General features: G+C 36.6%; 2 protein-coding genes across 2 annotated transcripts; one reads left to right on the forward strand and one right to left on the reverse strand.

The window, feature by feature from the left end:
* The first annotated feature begins 500 nt into the window (after positions 1-500).
* Positions 501-2,859, forward strand: LOC107790830 (protein JINGUBANG-like). Its single transcript, XM_016612793.2, has 2 exons — positions 501-1,249; positions 1,895-2,859. Exons 1-2 carry the CDS (start codon positions 845-847, stop codon positions 2,717-2,719), a joined length of 1,230 nt encoding a protein of 409 aa, XP_016468279.2. The 5' UTR covers positions 501-844; the 3' UTR covers positions 2,720-2,859.
* A 277-nt stretch (positions 2,860-3,136) lies between these two features.
* Positions 3,137-6,224, reverse strand: LOC107790829 (xanthotoxin 5-hydroxylase CYP82C4-like). Its single transcript, XM_016612792.2, has 3 exons — positions 5,887-6,224; positions 4,686-5,124; positions 3,137-3,912 (listed from the first exon to the last, which is right to left on the reverse strand). The coding sequence occupies exons 1-3, from the start codon at positions 6,222-6,224 to the stop codon at positions 3,283-3,285; spliced, it is 1,407 nt and encodes a 468-aa protein (XP_016468278.2). The 3' UTR covers positions 3,137-3,282.
* Between the last annotated feature and the right edge of the window lie 12,304 nt (positions 6,225-18,528).

The following is an 18,528-nucleotide window of genomic DNA, read 5'->3' on the forward strand; positions in this document are numbered from 1 at the left end:
AGAACACTTGTTGAGCATGTTAAACAAGAAAAGCAGAGTAGAATATTCTATTGCAGTGAATAATGTGAGATGCTGCTTACAAAATGATTAGGGTCCCCTTTATATAGGAGGAGAAAACCCCAATATAATACATTCCTAATTGAAATAAGAATTCTATTAGTACAAGTGTATAATAACCTAGTACGGATCTGTACCATTTCGTACAAATCTTATCCTTTAATTTATGTCATGATCCACGTGTCCTTGAGAAATTTTCGCTCTTCTTGAGTACCCTCGAGAATGTACTGCCCTCGATGTAGGTTGTGTCAGGCCCTCGATCTGCTTCCTCGAGGTGTGTATCCTTCAGCCGGGTTCGACCTCCACTTCGAGTCGCCCGAACTCAGACTCATAGCCCAATTTAAGACTTCAAAATCGAGCTCCTTGGTTTTGACCATACACAATAGCATTGTTTGTGAATTTTTATTTTTTATAGTATGGCATTATCTGTCCCTTCTTTACCATTCCGATATTATACAAGTGAAAACCATTCTCTCCTCTCCCGCCTCCCACCGTTTCACACTCCCTACAAAAACTCCCTTCCATTCTCTCCATTGCTTCATTTGCTTTCGATCATTTTCGTTTCTTCTCCGCTTTGCTCGATCATCTTCCCTTCTTTCCTTCTTTCTTCTCATTTTAACTTGAAAATTTTATTCCTTTTTCTTTATGGTGGAAGAACTAGAATGATATACTAGCTACAACCAAAAAAGGCCATCCACCATAATTATATTCTCTAATAATTAAGACTAGACTTTTGCTTTTTAAATTCGACAAAAAAAAAAAAAAAAAAAAAAAGTTTGATCCTAACATGTTTTCTGCTATAAATGATGAAGATTTCAGCGTACGGAAAAAGAGGTTCTCTGCTTATGATCGTCTCAGTTGTGAAGGTTCTCCTATGAAAATGTCCCCTTGGAACCAAAGTTGTCATATTAACAATCCCAATTTGGACAAATTTGACGAGGATGTTTCCCACAATTATAACTCCAAAATTTGCCTCATTGGTTCACTTGTTCGAGAAGAGGGCCATATATATTCTTTGGCTACTAAAAATGATCTTCTTTACACGGGTTCCGACAGCAAAAATATACGTGTATGGAAGAATATGAAGGAATTCTCGGCTTTCAAATCCAATAGTGGTCTTGTTAAAGCCATTATTATTTCAGGAGATAAGATTTTCACTGGTCATCAAGATGGAAAAGTTCGAGTTTGGAAGGTAAATTGTTGAATTGTGGGACCATCTTCTATAAAAGCTTTAGCTATATGTTAGAGAGAATAATTTTTTATCTGTATTAGTATAATTAACACATCCTTTTTATGCGGGCCTGATTATTTTAATGGGCCAAGCATGTAATTTTTTCTTTTGATCATGGGTGGGTGAAGTTGAGAATTGAACATGAATTTGACCAGTCTAAAAGCTTAAATAGTTGAACTGGACACATTTTTGTCTATTAAAGGAGTTTAATTTCTATATGTTAACATTGTCAGGACCATTTAAAAGATAACTTCAACTAATCGTTTATAATAAGTGCAACAAAAAAAAGGGCAGCCCGGTGCACTAAGCTTTCGCGATGTGCGGGGTCCGGGGAGGGGTCGTACCACAAGGGTCTATTGTACGCAGCCTTACCCTGCATTTCTGCAAAAGGCTGTTTTCACGGTTCGAACTCGTGACCTCCTGGTCACATAGCTGTAATTTTACAAATTACGCCAAGGCACCCCTTCCATAACAAGTGAAATTAGTAACCTAGATAATGAGACAGATTATCTTATAATAAGTTAAAATACACATATAGTATGTAAGTTTTGACCACTATGAGTGTATAAGTTACATCCTTTACTTAATTGTGTTACATCTCAACAGGTACAACCTAATAATCGTAGCAGTTACAAACCTGCTGGAACTTTGCCAACATTCTTTGACATTTTCAAGGCTTCAATTAGGCCAAGCAACTACTTCATGTCAGCCAAACATAACAGAGCTTCCATTTGGATAAAGCATTGGGATGCCATTTCTTGTTTAAGCATGGACCATAACCATGGCCTTCTTTACTCTGCTTCATGGGACAGAACATTTAAGGTTTGGAAAGCTGACAATTCAAAATGTCTTGAATCTGTCAAAGCACATGAAGATGCAGTGAATTCTGTAGTTGCTAGTGTTGATGGCATAGTTTACACAGGGTCAGCTGATGGAACTGTCAAAGTTTGGCAAAGGGAATTTTCAGGAAAAATTATGAGACATGTTTTGGTACATACCCTTTTGAATCAAGAATGTGCAGTGACTGCATTAACAGTTAACAAGTCTGGTTCAGTTGTATACTGTGGATCATCAGATGGGGTTGTGAATTTTTGGGACAAAGAGAAAAATTTGACACATGGGGGTGTACTCAAGGGTCATAAGTTGGCTGTTTTGTGTCTTGAATCAGCAGCAAATCTTGTTTTTAGTGGATCAGCAGATAAAACAATATTTGTTTGGAGAAAAGAAGGGTCAGTTCATACATGTTTGTCTGTGTTGACAGGTCATAATGGACCAGTGAAATGTTTGGCAGTGGAAGAGGATAAAGAGTCAACAAGAAATGACCAAAAATGGGTGCTTTATAGTGGGAGTCTTGATAAATCTGTTAAGGTTTGGAGTGTTTCAGAAATGGCACCTATTATGCAGAATGGGCATGAGGATCATGTCCAATAGGATTTAATTCCTACTTTTTTTAAGTGTTGAAATGTTTTCTGTTACACTCCTTGCAAAGAGAGAAGAATACTAAAGAAGGGGTTATTATGTAATGGTAAGAGATATATAATTAAATGGTTTGTAAATTTGTTGGCCATTGATTTCTATATAAAATTAATTTTGGTAAATAATGGATGAATAAAGCGATTACTTTTCCTTTTCATATGTTGCACACTAATTAGTTAAACTCTGTTTGCCAGTCTCAAGTTCGGATTAAGGAAGAGAGTTGCACTAGTTTGACAGCAAACATATTTTAATGACAAATTGTCTAAATGATCCTGAATAAAGTTGAACAAATAAAGAAATTGCAAACATTATCCAAGAGTCCTAGCCCATAGGCTACAACAATGTTGAGAAATGACATCTCCAATATTTTATTCATGTAAAAAGAAGCACAAAGTTGTATTTTATTAAGTGAAAAGGATGGACTAATCAGCCAACTTGAACAGATCCATAACCTGCTTCTATCTGTTCTTAATGAAGGAAATTAGGCAAATACGATCGAATTGACAATACGAAATGCATCAACAGCCATAAAGATTGGCACTGAGGCGCGGAGTAATGAGAACATCCAATGGTGTTGCTTTAGGTATAGTTAAACCAGGGCTCTCTGTCAAGTCAATAAGTTGATCATCTACAGGCTTAGAAAACTCGAAAGCTTGAAGAAAACGTGCCAATGTCAAATGAAGAACTTGTAGCGCCAAAGATGCACCAGGACAAGATCGTCTACCAGAACCAAACGGAATGAGCTCAAAATCTTGACCTTTTACATCAACATTTGAATTACTCATAAAAAATCTGTCTGGTTTAAAAGAATCAGGATCTTCCCAAATTCTTGGATCTCTTTGTATTTTCCATACATTTACAATTAAACGAGTTCCAGGGGTAATTTTATAACCACCAACTTCACATTCATCCATGGCTTCTCTAGGTCCTAATAGAGGACCAGCAGGGTATAAACGTAATGTTTCTTTAATAATGGCTTGAATATAGGCTAAGTTTTGTATGTCGGATTCGTCAACTTGTCTGTCTTTACCAACATGAAGATCTATTTCTTTTTGTGCTTTTCGCAATATTTGAGGATTGTTTAGGAGTAATGAAATTGCCCATGTTAGTGTTCCTGCTGTTGTGTCGCTGCCTCCAAGAATAAGCGCCTACACCAAAAAGAATGTTAAGTACAACAAATTGTAAATGCTTTGACTTTTATACAAGTGTTGAAAAAAATATTTATAATATAAGATCACATCATATTTCAAAATTAATTAAGGGTAACTGCCTGTATCAGTAAAACCAATAACTTGAAAAATCAATAAGTCAACAAATTTTCTGTGGTGGTACTGATATTGTTTTCTTTTGTTTTCTTGAGCCGAGAATCTTTCGGAAACAGCTTTTTTACTCCTTCGGAGTAGGGGTAAGGTCGGCGTACACACTATCCTCCCAAACCCCACTAATGAGATTTTACTGGGTCGTTGTTGTTGTTATGCAAAAATTCATTTATTAATATAAAGATTTAAAAAAGTTCATATTTGACACTCTATGTATTTCAATTCATGTGTTTTATTTTCTTTTTTAGTTTGTTTCATAAAAGAATGTTATCTTTGTATATTTAAAGTAAGTTTTTAATTCAACATTCTCATTTTACCCTTAATGACACTCTCCCTTATATAATTGTCATTGCATGTTTGAGATGCACAAGATTCAAAAAGTAATTTTTGATATGCTTAAATACTTGTAGTTTAAGACAAGATTCAAAATTAGTTTTCTTTATATTCTTAAATTTCATGTGTAACCAATTAAGAAGCATAAAATAAAATGGAGAAAGTATAATCTAAACCTTCAGATGAGATGGTTACAGTATAACCGCTTCTTGAAGAATCGACTTTAAGCAAGCGCAAACAAAAATAACATTGAAAATTTAAGAGCATACCAGACAAGTGGACTTGATACTTGTATCAGCATCATATTGAAAATTAGAGAGTCTCCCTTCTTGTTGAAGAGATAACATAACATCAATGAAATCTTGTGCACCTTCATTCTTAGCCTCATGACTAAATCTTGTCTTCTCACGGTGACGGTGTTCTTGTAGCCAGCCTTCAAGTATAGAATCAAGCTCTTTAGCTGTTCTTTTCATAGCCTTTTCATGCCCTTGTATATCAAACCACCCAAGAATTGGAAAAGCATCAGATGGTACAAAAATTCCAATTAAATGAAAGAATTGATTTATTGCCTTTTGACAACGTCTAGCTTCGTCATCATCACAAGTTGCTCCTGCACCAAAATAACGTTTACCAGCAACCATTCTAACAATCACGTTCAAAGTTAAATCCTCAAACCACCCTTTAAGTTCCACAAGCACCGGCCTGCAGCTGGAGGTCATGTCAATTAGCTCATATATTTTAATAACATAAGTGTTAAGTGTAAAGTTGAATTAGAGGAAATTATCCTAGGAGCAATTGAATAGAAGAAAATTGTATACAAACATTTTTTTATGTTTATTTACTAATTTCCTGTATTATTTTTATCAGTTTACGTCAAAAAGGCTATATAACGCAAAGAATATTGTGTCAATAAAATTGATTTCTACGTTGAATTGTGAATAAAATATTTGATGGATAAATAATCCAAAATGACCCATCTAAATCTTTGGTCTATATTTTAACCAAAATAAATAAATAAATAAACTCCCTCTATAATTGCATTCGTTCCTCTTTATAAAGAAAAGAACAGTTATCTTTAGTTTGAACTGGTAGTTAATGTTGGGATTTTTTAAAGGGTGTGAATGGGTAATGAATGATATATCTTTTAAATTGCACCTTTTCATTTCTCTCTCATCGCCTATAAATACAAAGGTATTGTTTCAGACTTTTCACACAAAAATTCCATAAGTTTTTGCATATTTCTAAAATCAAATATAGTCTACATAGTGCGATTTCTATAATTTAACGTGAGCAGTGAGGAAATTAGATTCTTTAAGGACACACAAAAAATTTATAGGCACGGAATATTGTTCTCCTATTCTAACTTTTGATGTACTGATTTTTCTATTCTAAAAAACAAATTAAGCTTAGAAATGTTTATAGTTGGATGAGTTGAGTTGATGTTTAGATTAGAATATTGACAAATTTTACCTGTGGCCAGAGTTGTTGTTGACCCACAATTTGTACAGCTCTTGGATCCCCATCTCCACTTCTGATACTTGAACATGCTTGAGAGTATCAAGTCTCCGATTCGAAAGAAGTTCATACATAGCAATTTTCCTCATCTCACGCCAGAAAGTGCTATAAGGTGCAAACCCAAAAACTGCATAACCATAACCCATGTGTTTAGCCGCAACAGTTGTAGGACGGCTAGCCAAAGCTTTGTCATTTAAAGTAAAACATTCTTTTGCCATTTCCCAACTGCTCACCACAAATGCTCCACGACTGCCTAATCTTAGATTAAATGCTGGACCGTAATTGTCAGCCATGGCTCCGAGTGTTCGATACAGAAGTTGTTCTGCACCGCCTAGTAAGTGAAGGTGGCCTATAATTGGCCATGCACCAGCTGGTTCAGGAGCATGATTTTTACAAGTAGCGTTTTTATCTTTGTAAACAAAATACAAGAAAATTAATACTCCAAGGAGTGGTAACAAGAAATAGATGTCCATGTATTGATATCTTTGTGAAAGACTATTTGGGGAATGAAAGAAAGGATGTTAATTAAGTTGTGAGGGAACTTTCAAATGAATTTATAGGTTTGTTTCAACAACTTTGGATGAGTTATATTGCATGAAGCATTCTCTAAACATTAACGGCATGGTACATGCATGTTTGTCCGCTACATTGACTTCAGCTTCATTGACTTTCTATAGAATTATGGAGTATATATAAATGCACACCAGGTGTAGAACTACATTGGACCGTTTAAGTGATGTATATTGCTAGCATACTACAGTAAAAATGGAAACTAAACTGTACTTGGTCGAATGAAGGAAAAGAGCTGCTATAGCAAAGCTAATATACTTTGGTATGTTGTCCTTGGACAAGGCTACGTCTTATGGACCTGTTTATGGGAAGAAAGAGTTTCACATTCAATATTGTATGCTTTTTGTGCTACATCATAATTTGACCACACTAAAGAAAATTGAGATATAAACTTTTAGAGCGCGTTTTTTTTTTTTTGGAAATGGATAAGGGCGGGAAAGGCAGTAGGTTAAGGTCTAGAGGTAGAGGTGGGGCTGACAGCGGCGAGGGTAGGGGTGGCGGTTGGGGGTGGGGGTCGGGGTTGGTGTGGGGAGGTGGAGGGTGGGGTGGGGAATAAGATGGGAAGGCCAAAAACAGTTTGAAAAATATTTTCCTTCTTTTTGGTTGGGAAGTCATTTTCATCCATTTGGAGGAAAAAGAGTTCACGAGAAAGAAAAAAAAAAGGTTCATGAGAAACATATTTTTCAAAATATTTAAGTCAATCAAACATGAAAAAATTAAAAAATATTTTTCAAAAAATATTTTCCGTCGCACCAAAAAACACCCTTAAACAACTAACTTTTGGTGCAAATTTACATATAGGGGTGTGCATTCAATTTATCGATTCGATTTTGACCCTTATCGATTATTGATTACATATGCTTATCGTTATCGTTTCAATAAGGTTTCGAATTTTTCGATTTCGATTTATCGATTTTTGGGGCTTATCGATTCGGTTATCGATTACACCAATAAGAAAATTTGCGGGATTCCACGGAAAGTATATTGCTATAAACACGCCTAACTAATATGGACAAAAATAAGCTAAAATAAGACGAACACCGTTTATAACATAAAAATTGTGTCAACAAGCACATGCAACGAAACTAAAGTAAGGGATCAAATGTATGCCACCAACACTCTAGCGGTATAAAAAAATAAAAATACATCATCACGGCTAATTCCATTTTTCATTAATTTGAACTTCATTCCCTTGAGCTTTAAATATGATCATTTCTTAAATGTGGTAGATGAAATAATAAGGTTAGGAACTTAGGGTAAAGGAAAGGGTATCATAGAATAAGGGTAAAAAAAATAGTATATCTTATCAGTTTATCGATAAACCGATAACCGAAGAGGACAAAATCGAAATCGAAATCGATAACTCGATAAGGAAAATTCCGAATCGAAATCGATAAACCGATAACAAATAATCGATTCGATTTATCGATAAACCGATTCGAATGCACACCCCTATTTACGTACTCCTAAAAGAAGAGAAAATGATAAAAAATAGTCCCTTATGTTTGGTGTAGGTTCAAAATAATCTCTTAAATATATTAGTGAGTAGTTTTGATTCTTTAAATATCAAAAGTGAGTACTGAATACTGTTTGTTTATCTGTGTTAAATATTTAATAAACTATTAGTCTGTTTGATCGAGGTTTTAAAATAAATTTATTTTTAACATTTACTTTTCTCAAAAGTGCTCAAGTGTAATTTTGTCTTAATTGTTAAGACATATTTGCCTAGCTGTTGTAAATTAGTTTGGCTAACGGGACGTAATATCATAAAGTACTGGGTGTAAGCACTTCTTTCTAGACAGCTGTCACGCTCTGATTTTTCACTGTCGGGATCGTGATTGCGCCTACTCGTGAAAACTAGGCAAGTCAATAATTATGGTTTTAACACATTAACAATTAACCCAAACAAAAATAAATAATAACTAAAGTTGAACCGATATAAGATGCGGAAGTGTTATAATAATTCAAAATACTTCAATACATGTCTACCCCAACGATCTGGTGTTACAATTCACAAATGTCTAAGAAGTTCTACAAATACTGGTTTAAAAGAATTACAATTGTTCTCGAAATGGAAAGAGACAGATAATCCAAAAATAGGGAAAAGGGGGACTCCAGGGTCTGCGGACGCCGGCAGATCTACCTTGGGTCTCCCGTGGACAGAAGGCAACAACCTCCACACTACTCACGTGGTCCAGCACCGAAATCTGCACAGAAAATACAGTATCAGTACAACCGACATCATGTACTGGTAAGTGTCGAGCCTAACCTCGGCGAAGTAGTGACGAGACTAGGACAAGACAACCATATAAACCTATACAGTTAAATCATATACGAGAAACAGTAATAATATAATTGAACAGATAAGGACGGGAAAGGGAAACATGCTAAGGAGAATATCAAATTCTGACAGTAATAAAGTAGAGAAGCAAGGTAAATATCAACTTTGAACCAACAGAAAGGATAACACAGTAACAACTGCACAGCATCATCCTTCGTGCTTTTACTCTCGTCCTTACCATAGAAACCATCAAAAATGGCACGGCATCACCCTTCGTGCTTTTACTCTCTCATAATCATGGCACGGCATTACCCTTCCTGCATTAACACTCACAGAAATATGGCACGGCATCACCCTTCGTGCATTAACACTCACTGAATATGGCATGACATCATCCTTCGTGCATTAACACTCTCTCACAATATCGTGCACAGCATGTCACGCCCCAAACCTGGGGAGGCGTGGTTGGCACCCGGTGCCGCACTGGCCCGAGCGAACCACTCTGTGACTCATGATCATTCATCCGAAACTAGAAGATACATAGGTCGAGTTAGCTGAACTCATTCTATTCATAACTACCATGGGTCCACGTAGCCACAACTCATAATGTACAACTATAAGTGGGAAAACACTGTATCGCTGAATTATTATTTTTCTTAAAACATGAATACATATGGGTCGTCAAGGCCTCTGACATACATACAAAATGAATCTCCGTCTACAAAACTTCTAAGATTATTTGACATTAAATGGGACAGGGTATCGGCCTACCCATAAGTCTGTAGCAAACCCCTGACACGATGACTCATAGACTCGGTTGCACTCCGAATAAGGTGGAGTCTTACCGATCCTTTGCTGAATGCCAATCTCGTCTACTATGAGGGCTCGTCAAACTGATTATTTATACCTGCAGGCATGAATGCAGTGTCCCCAACAAAAGGACATCAGTACGAATAATGTCCTGAGTGTGTAAGACATGCAAATCAGTATATAAAGAATATGGAAGAAATATGGATAAAGGACTCAACCTGTAAGTCTGGATAGTTCTGTAAATCATGAAATATTTATAATATCATGCATATACGTATAAATGTCATGTAATGCATAGGTCTGTACATACATAACATCATAAAGCCTCTGAGAGCATCCCATCATATCATCTCAGCCACTATGTGCAAAATCATCAGCGTATATCAGCTGATCAGGTGGTGGTGCGTATATAACGCCATAACTTTTCTCATATCACATATACATATATACATACATAACATCATAAAGCCTCCGAGGGCATCCCATCATATCATCTCAGTCACTATGTGCAAAATCATCAACGTATACCCACTGATCAGGTGGTGGCGCGTATATAACGCCATAACTTTTCCCATATATATAACGCATCTGGTCATGGGTCAATGTGCATGTATAAATGCATGAAATGCATATGAAATGCGTTAATAAAATCTCTCGGTACGTCATAAGACCATTATGCCTCTGATTAATACCATGAAATAAACTTTATCAACTTACGTATTTTCTGAAACCCATGAACAGACGATAGAATAATCAGACATATGGAAATTCAAGAACATAGGCACCTCTAATACTTTTATGAGTAGAGTCATTTATGGAAGTTATGCATTTACTTTTTTCTTCTGTATAATTTGAATCATGCCAAAAGAAAGGAGGGATGACCTTAACATACCTGAGCAAAAAGTACAAGAGGCTGGTCCTCATAGACCTGGGTGCACACCATGAATGGATCACCTCAGTTTCTTCTCCCATTTTTCCAAGAATTACCCAACTTCTTTATTTTTTTTGGTTAGTAAGAATTACCCAACTTGCTTCTCATGATACAGCTCTATTGACTGAACCAACGACTCAGCCGATTTACACATCAAGTTTGAGCCCTTAACAGACGAGGCTGTTGTTCTCATTGTCCTTCAAGAAGGTACTCGATCCACTTATAATCTTTATCCTATTTATTATTTTTTTGAGTTATCACTTTTTGTCACCTTCTTATCATGCATTTGCCATAAATTTATTTACTCTCCCAGTACCTGAGACTAGGGATGATAAAATGGTTCAAAGAAAACAGTTAACCACCCATATTATTTGTTAAAAAATGGGTTGGATAATGAACTTTTTAAAAACGGATCAAATATGGATAAGAATCATATTATCTATTTAGAAAATGGATACAATGAGTAACCAATAGATTACCAATGTTTCTAACTTTTACATTTGCAAAGTCTCAAATTGGGGGTTCCTCAAGTTAGGAAGACTAAGAATTCTCCCAAAAGTGATTATATATAGGAAACCATGGATAATATGGGTAACCCATATTATCCGTCGGTTAACCCGTTTTTTATCCGTATTAAATATGGGTCGGATCAGATAATTGATCCGTTTTTTCATTACCCGTTTTTACCCGAACCATATTCGAGCTGATCCGCCCGTTTGCCACTCCTACCTGAGACTGCAGTAAAAGCAATGGCTTATCTCAGTTAGCATCACACTATGAGTAAAGAGACGGCTACTTCACATGATAATGATATCAAGAGATTGCTCCTTTGATAAAACAACAGAAGGATGTCCTGGAATAGTTTACAGTCGAGATGAACCAAGATAGGAAAGCTGATTGTCTTAAAACTCAACTTGCTGTCAAAGGATACACGTAACTGTATGACCTTAATTACAGTCATACTTTTTATTTCGGTTGTTAAGTGTACTACTCTGTGACTGTAAAATTGTGTCCACGTCCACCTACTAAATGGTGATTAGTCATCCTAGCTTCTTACACGTGGATTAATGTCCTCACAATTAAAAATCGGAAAAGGATCATATTTATTCCTGTACTCTTTAAAAAGGGTTGTATTTGTCCTTCGTTATACATTTTTGATATATTTATCCTTACCGTTATACTTTAGGATCATATTTATCCCTGTACTTTTCAAAGAGGGTTACATTTTTCTTTCGTCATACTTTTTGACATATTTATCCTTACACTTATACTTTAGGATCATATTTGTCCCTCATCCATTAAATCCTCATGTCCCACCTTTGTTTTCCTACATGGTGCCTATGTGAATTTCTTTTTCCTCCAATTTAAATATGGTCACCTATTTAAGATAATTTAATCCGCCCACCCAATTTAAATATGGTCACCTATTTAAGATAAAGTTCTTTTTCAACTCCATATTTTTCGGATAGCAGCGACAACATATTGGCAAACAAGAACTTTGAACTCAAAATCACTAATCTGATACAGCTTACAATTATTGCAGTAACCAAATTAAATTACGAGAAATTGCACAACAATGGACTTAATGACAAAGGTCTATGCTTAAAATAGAGCACTACCAGAAGCCTAATATTGTCTAGGATGGTTTCCTCAAACATATTTTTTCTCGAAAAGAAAATATTGCTCCCTCTTCTCATTTTATATGAAAGAATTCGATTACAAGGGTCAAAACATCTAGTTTTTTTTTTGTGATTTGGGTATATAATTTTCATGTTTTTCAAAAATAAAATAAAATTACATATTTAAGAAAGTATATCTAAATAATTCAACTTTTTGGATGGCAGAGTCATGATTTTAAGTTTATGGGTTCTGATCTTGCTCATAGCTCATTTTAGTTATTAAGTTCGTAATTAAATATTTATACATATTTAATGTATTTCCTAATAGAACACAAATCTAAACAAAAGCTATAGAGTTCATTCAAACCATACCTAATACTCTAGCTCCACCCCTTATCTTCGACCTGGTTTAACATAAACCTACAATGACGAATAATATTAGAGTAATGTGAATTATCAGAATGAAGCCACTATATTTTATATATTGGCTGCCCAAAGACACAAATAAGTGCAGATAACCAAATTATGGTTTATGGTTAAACTAAATTATCTTAAATAGTTGACCGTATTTAAATTTGAGGAAAAAGAAATCCACATAGGCACCATGTAGGAAAAGAAAGGTGGGACATGAGGATTTAATGGATGAGGGGCAAATATGATCCTAAAGTATAAGTGTAACGATAAATATGTCAAAAAGTATGACGAAGGACAAATGTAACCCTCTTTGAAGAGTACAGGGACAAATATGATCCTAAAGTATAACGGTAAGGATAAATATATCAAAAAAGTATAACGAAGGACAAATATAACCATTTTTAAAGAGTACAGGGATAAATATGACCCTTTTCCGATTAAAAATTATTCCAAATTACTTAAAATACTACTAACTTTTAATACATATTATATACTTCACTATCATGGTCATGTGGTACCATATAAAATAAATACATACACTATTGTTTCAGTAAAACGTCCATGTTAAAAAAATACATATTTTCTTAACTTCTAATTTTCCTAATCTCATATAAAGAGTATAAATTTCGTACATTTAACCTTTAAAATGGTAAAAAGATAACCTTTTTTTCATGTGAGAAAATAATTTCTATCTTTATAATAAAGAAAATCTCATAAATAAAAATTACGTTAGAAGGGTACGTAAATTTCACAAATTAATATCAAATGGAGGAACAAAAAAAAACTCCCAATATTCTATTTTTATATGATACTTTTATTCTTTCTAGTCTTTAAAAAATGGTACTATCATATATGTGAAAGATTTTTAACTTGAAAGAATTTTATTTCACCTTTATATTAAATATACTTAAAATCATAAAGATATTATGACACGTTTAAAATTACAAATTCTAAGTGGAAATGTTATGATATATTTAAAATTATAAATTCTAAGTGGAGTAATACTTTTGATACATGCGAAAATATTTTTAACATCTAGTTCAATCAACTAAATTAATAAGTACTATGGAGTATCATAAAATGTAACAAAAGGTATTAGAAAAAACAATATTGATGTTACAAAACTTACGGGGTGTAACACGGCATCACCCTTCGTGCTTTACACTCTTCCTCACCCAAACAATAGAAACAATAATATTCCAGCAAGGGAATCAGCTATAACCAATCTCATTTCAATAGTTAACTTCATAAAATAAGTCTTAACTTGAGTCAATACTCAACAATGATCAAATACCAAGAAAATATCATAGGACTTGTTCAACATGGATAATCCTCAATTTAAATATGAACAGTACATGATAAGGGTCACAACAGTCACAGTATAAAACTCACTTGTATGCTCGACACCAACGTATAGATACTCGTCACCATACCTATACGTCGTACTCAACACTAACACATAGCAAATAAGGCACAACACTTATTCCTTCAAGATAAGATTAGACCAAACACTTAACTCGATTCCACGCCCAAAATCAAGCTTCAATTACCGCTTTTCCTTTGATTTTCACTTCCAAACCGCCCGAATCTATGCATAATTAACTAATTAACGCTAAATAAATGCATGAGTATAGATTTTCCAATGTTTTCCCCAAAAAGTCAAAAATCGACCCCGGGTCCGCTTGGTCAAAACTCGAAGTGCGAACCAAAACCCGATTATCCATTCACCCACGAACCCAAATATGTAATTGGTTTTGAAATCCGACCTCAATTTGAGGTCTAAATCCCAAATTTCGAAATTTCTAAATTCTACCCAAAAATACCCAATTTCCCATGAAAAACCCTAGATTTTGTGATGAAATCTTGTAAAAAGATGAAATAGATTGAAAAAAATGAGTTAGAAATCGTTTACCTATGATTTGGGGAAGAACTCTCCTTTGGAAAATCGTCTATGGGAGCTTAGAATTTGAAAATTTGATAAATGAGTTCAAAATCCCGTCCAAGTGATGTTTTGATAAGTTGCAGATGTCGCATTTGCGATAGGAGCTTCACAATTGCGAAGCTTGCAAATGCGAGACAGGCTTCGCAAATGTGAACCTGCTGCATGTCTGCTTCTGTCGCAATTGCGAACAATTTTTCACATTGGCGAAGGTTGACCCTCCCTGTTGACTTCGCAAATGCGAAGGAATGTTCGCAAATGTGAACTATTCTGGCCCAGGGCTTCTGCGCAGTTGCGATAAAGCTTTCACAATTGCCAAGCCTATGAGGCTCGTAATTGCGAAGTCTGATCTCGCAATTGCGAGATCAGAGCCTGCAACAAATACCAGATGCAACAACAATTTTTCTAAATTCAAACTCACTCTGTGGCCTATCCAAAACTCACCCGAGCCCTCGGGGCTTCAAGCCAAACATGCACACAAGTCTAAAAATATCTTACGGACTTGCTCGTGCGATCAAATCGCTAAAATAACATTTTAAACAATGAATTTAACACCAAAACTCATGAAATTCATAAGATAGTTCAAAATTTCTATTTTTTCAACCAAAGGTACGAATCACGTCATATAAATTCCGTTTCTCACCAAATTTTACAGACATGGCTTAAATACTATATCAAACCTGTATCGGATTTCGGAACTAAAATACGGGCCCAATAACAATGAGATCACAAACTATTCAATTTCTAAAAATCCTTATATTTTCCAGCAAATAATTTTCTTTAAAATTCATTTCTCGGGTTAGGGACCTTGGAATTCGATTTGGGGCATACGCCCAAGTCCCATATTTTACTACGGACCCTGCAGGACCGTAAAATCACGAGTCCAGGTCCATTTACCAAAACCATTGACTGAAGTAAACTTAATTAATTTTAAAGGCATAATTCAATATTCTTCTTAAATTTCACATAAAAGCTTACCGGAAACGTGCTTGGACTACGCACATAAATCGAGGGGGAAGAAAATAAGGTTTTCAAAGCCTCAGAACCCTGATTCGGGCTCTAAAATAGAAGATGACCCTTTGGGTCATCACATTCTCTACCTCTAAAACAACCGTTCATCCTCGAACGGACATAGAAAAGTACCTGAGTCGGAGAAAAGATGGGAATATCGGCTCCGCATATCGAACTCGGACTCCCAGGTAGCTGCCTCAGTAGGCTGACCTCTCCACTGCACACAAACTGACGGATAACTCTTCGATCTCAACTGACGAATCTGTCGGTCTAAGATAGCTACCGGCTCCTCCTCATAGGTCAAATCTCCGTCCAACTGGACAGTGCTAAAGTCTAACACATGGGATGGATCGCCATGATACTTTCGAAACATGGACACATGAAACACTAGATGCACAGCTAATAAACCCGGTGACAACGCAAGTTTGTAAGCCACCTCTCCCACTCAATCGAGGATCTCAAAAGGCCCGATAAACTTAGGGCTTAGCTTGCCCTTCTTCCCAAATCTCATCATGCCCGTCATAGGCGACACCCGAAGTAACACTCGCTCTCTGACCATGAATGCCATATCACGAACCTTACGGTCGACATAACTTTTTTTCCTAGACTAAGATGTACGAAGTCTATCCTGAATAATCTTAGCTTAATATAAGGCATCCTGTACAAATCTATACCCAACAACTGAGCCTCTCTCGGCTCAAACCATCCAACCGGCGACCAACACCGTCTACCATATAATGCCTCATAGGGAGCCATATGGATGCGCGACTAATAACTGTTGTTGTAGGCAAACTCCGCTAACGGCAAGAACTGATCCCACAAACCTCCAAAGTCAATAACACATACTCGGAGCATATCCTCCAAAATCTGAATAGTATACTTGGACTGCCCGTCCGTTTGAGGATGAATGGTGTGCTCAACTCGACCCGCGTACCCAACTTATGTTGTACTGCCCTCCAGAAATGCGAGGTAAACTACGTATCTCGGTCAGAAATGATATACACGGGCACACCATAAAGACGAACGATCTCATCGATATAAATCTCTGCCAACCGCTCAGAAGAATAGGAAACTACCACAGAAATGAATGACTTGGTCAGCCTATCCACAATGACCCATACTGCGTTGAACTTCCTTTGAGTCCGTGGGAGTCCAATAACAAAGTCCATAGTGATACGCTCCCACTTCCACTGAGGGATCTCAATCTTCTGAAGTAAACCACCATGTCTCTAATGCTCTTACTTTACCTGCTGACAATTCAAACACCGGGCTACATATGCAACAATATCCTTCTTCATTGTCTTCCACCAATAATGTTGCCGCAGGTCCTGATACATCTTGGCGGCGCCCGGATGAATAGAATACTGGGAACTATGGGCCTCCTCTAGAATCAACTCACAAAGTCTATCCACACTAGGCACACAAACATGACCCTGCATTCTCAAAACTCCATCATCTCCAACTGTAACCTACTAGGAACCACCGTGCCACACTGTTTCCTTAAGGACAAGTAAATGAGGATCATCATACTGCTGATCTCTGATACAAATCAAATAATGAAGACCGAGTGGCTGTGCAGGTAGAACACAATTGGGTTCAGAAATATCCAACCTCACGAACTAATTAGCTAAAGCCTGAACGTCCAAAGCAAGCGGTCTCTCACCGACTGGAATATACGCAAGGCTGCCCAAACTAGTTGACTTCCTATGCAAAGCATCGGCCACTACATTGTCAGGATGATACAAGATGGTGATATCATAGTCTTTCAATAGCTCCAATCACCTCCTCTGCCTCAAATTTAGCTCCTTCTGCTTGAACAGGTATTGTAAATTCTTGTGATCCGTGAACACCTCACACAACGCGCCAAGTAATGCCTCCAAAACTTCAGCGCGTGAACAATGGTTGCTAGCTCCAAATCATGAACTGGATAATTATTCTCGTGAATATTCAACTGTCGCAAAGCATATGAAATAACCTTGCCATTCTGCATCAACATCGCACCAAGTCCAATACGATATGTGTCACAATATACTAAATATGGCCCTGAACCTGTGGGCAATACCAACACAGGTGCCATAGTCAAAGCTATCTTGAGCTTCTGAAAGCTCGCCTCACACTCGTCCGACCACCTGAACTAGGTACCTTTCTAGGTTAATCTAGTCATCGGGGCTGCTATGGATGAGAACTCCTCCACAAACCGACAATAGTAGCCTGCTAAACCCAAGAAACTTCAGATCTCTGTAGCTGATGTGGGTCTAGGACAGTCCTTGACTTCCTTAATCTTCTTAGGATCCACTTGGATACCCTCTGCTGATATGACGAGATCCAGGAATGCTACTGAACTCAACCAAAACTCATATTTCGAAAACTTAGCATACAACTGGTTGTCTCTCAGTGTCTGAAGGATGAGTCGATGGTGCTGCTCATGTTCCTCTCGGCTGCGGGAGTAGATCAAGATATCATCAATAAAAACAATCACAAAGGAATCCAGATAGGGCTTGAACACTCGGTTCATCAAATCCATAAATTCTGCTCGGGCATTTGTCAACCCAAATGGCATCACTAGGAACTCATAATGTCCGTACTAAGTGCGAAAAGGTGTCTTAAGGACATCAGATGCCCTAATTCTCAACTGATGGTAGCCAGATCTCAAGTCAATCTTCGAAAATACTTTGGCACCCTAAAGCTGATCAAATAAATCATCAATCCTCGGTAATGGATACTTGTTCTTGATGGTAACTTTGTTCAACTGCCGGTAGTCTATACACATCCTCATCGACCCATCCTTCTTCTTAACAAACAACACTGGCGCACCCCAGGGCGAGATACTAGGTCTAATAAAGCCCTTATGAAGCAAGTCTTGCAACTGTTCCTTCAATTCTTTCAACTCTGGCGGGGCCATCCGATATGGCAAAATAGAAATGGGTTGAGTGCCCGGAGCCAAATCAATGCAAAAGTCAATATCCCTATCGGGTGGCATCCCCGGCAGGTTTGCAGGAAATACCTTTGGAAACTCACGAAC

The sequence above is a fragment of the Nicotiana tabacum genome, chromosome 20 (genome assembly GCF_000715075.1).
Source record: "Nicotiana tabacum cultivar K326 chromosome 20, ASM71507v2, whole genome shotgun sequence".
In the NCBI taxonomy this organism is placed as follows: Eukaryota; Viridiplantae; Streptophyta; class Magnoliopsida; order Solanales; family Solanaceae; genus Nicotiana; species Nicotiana tabacum.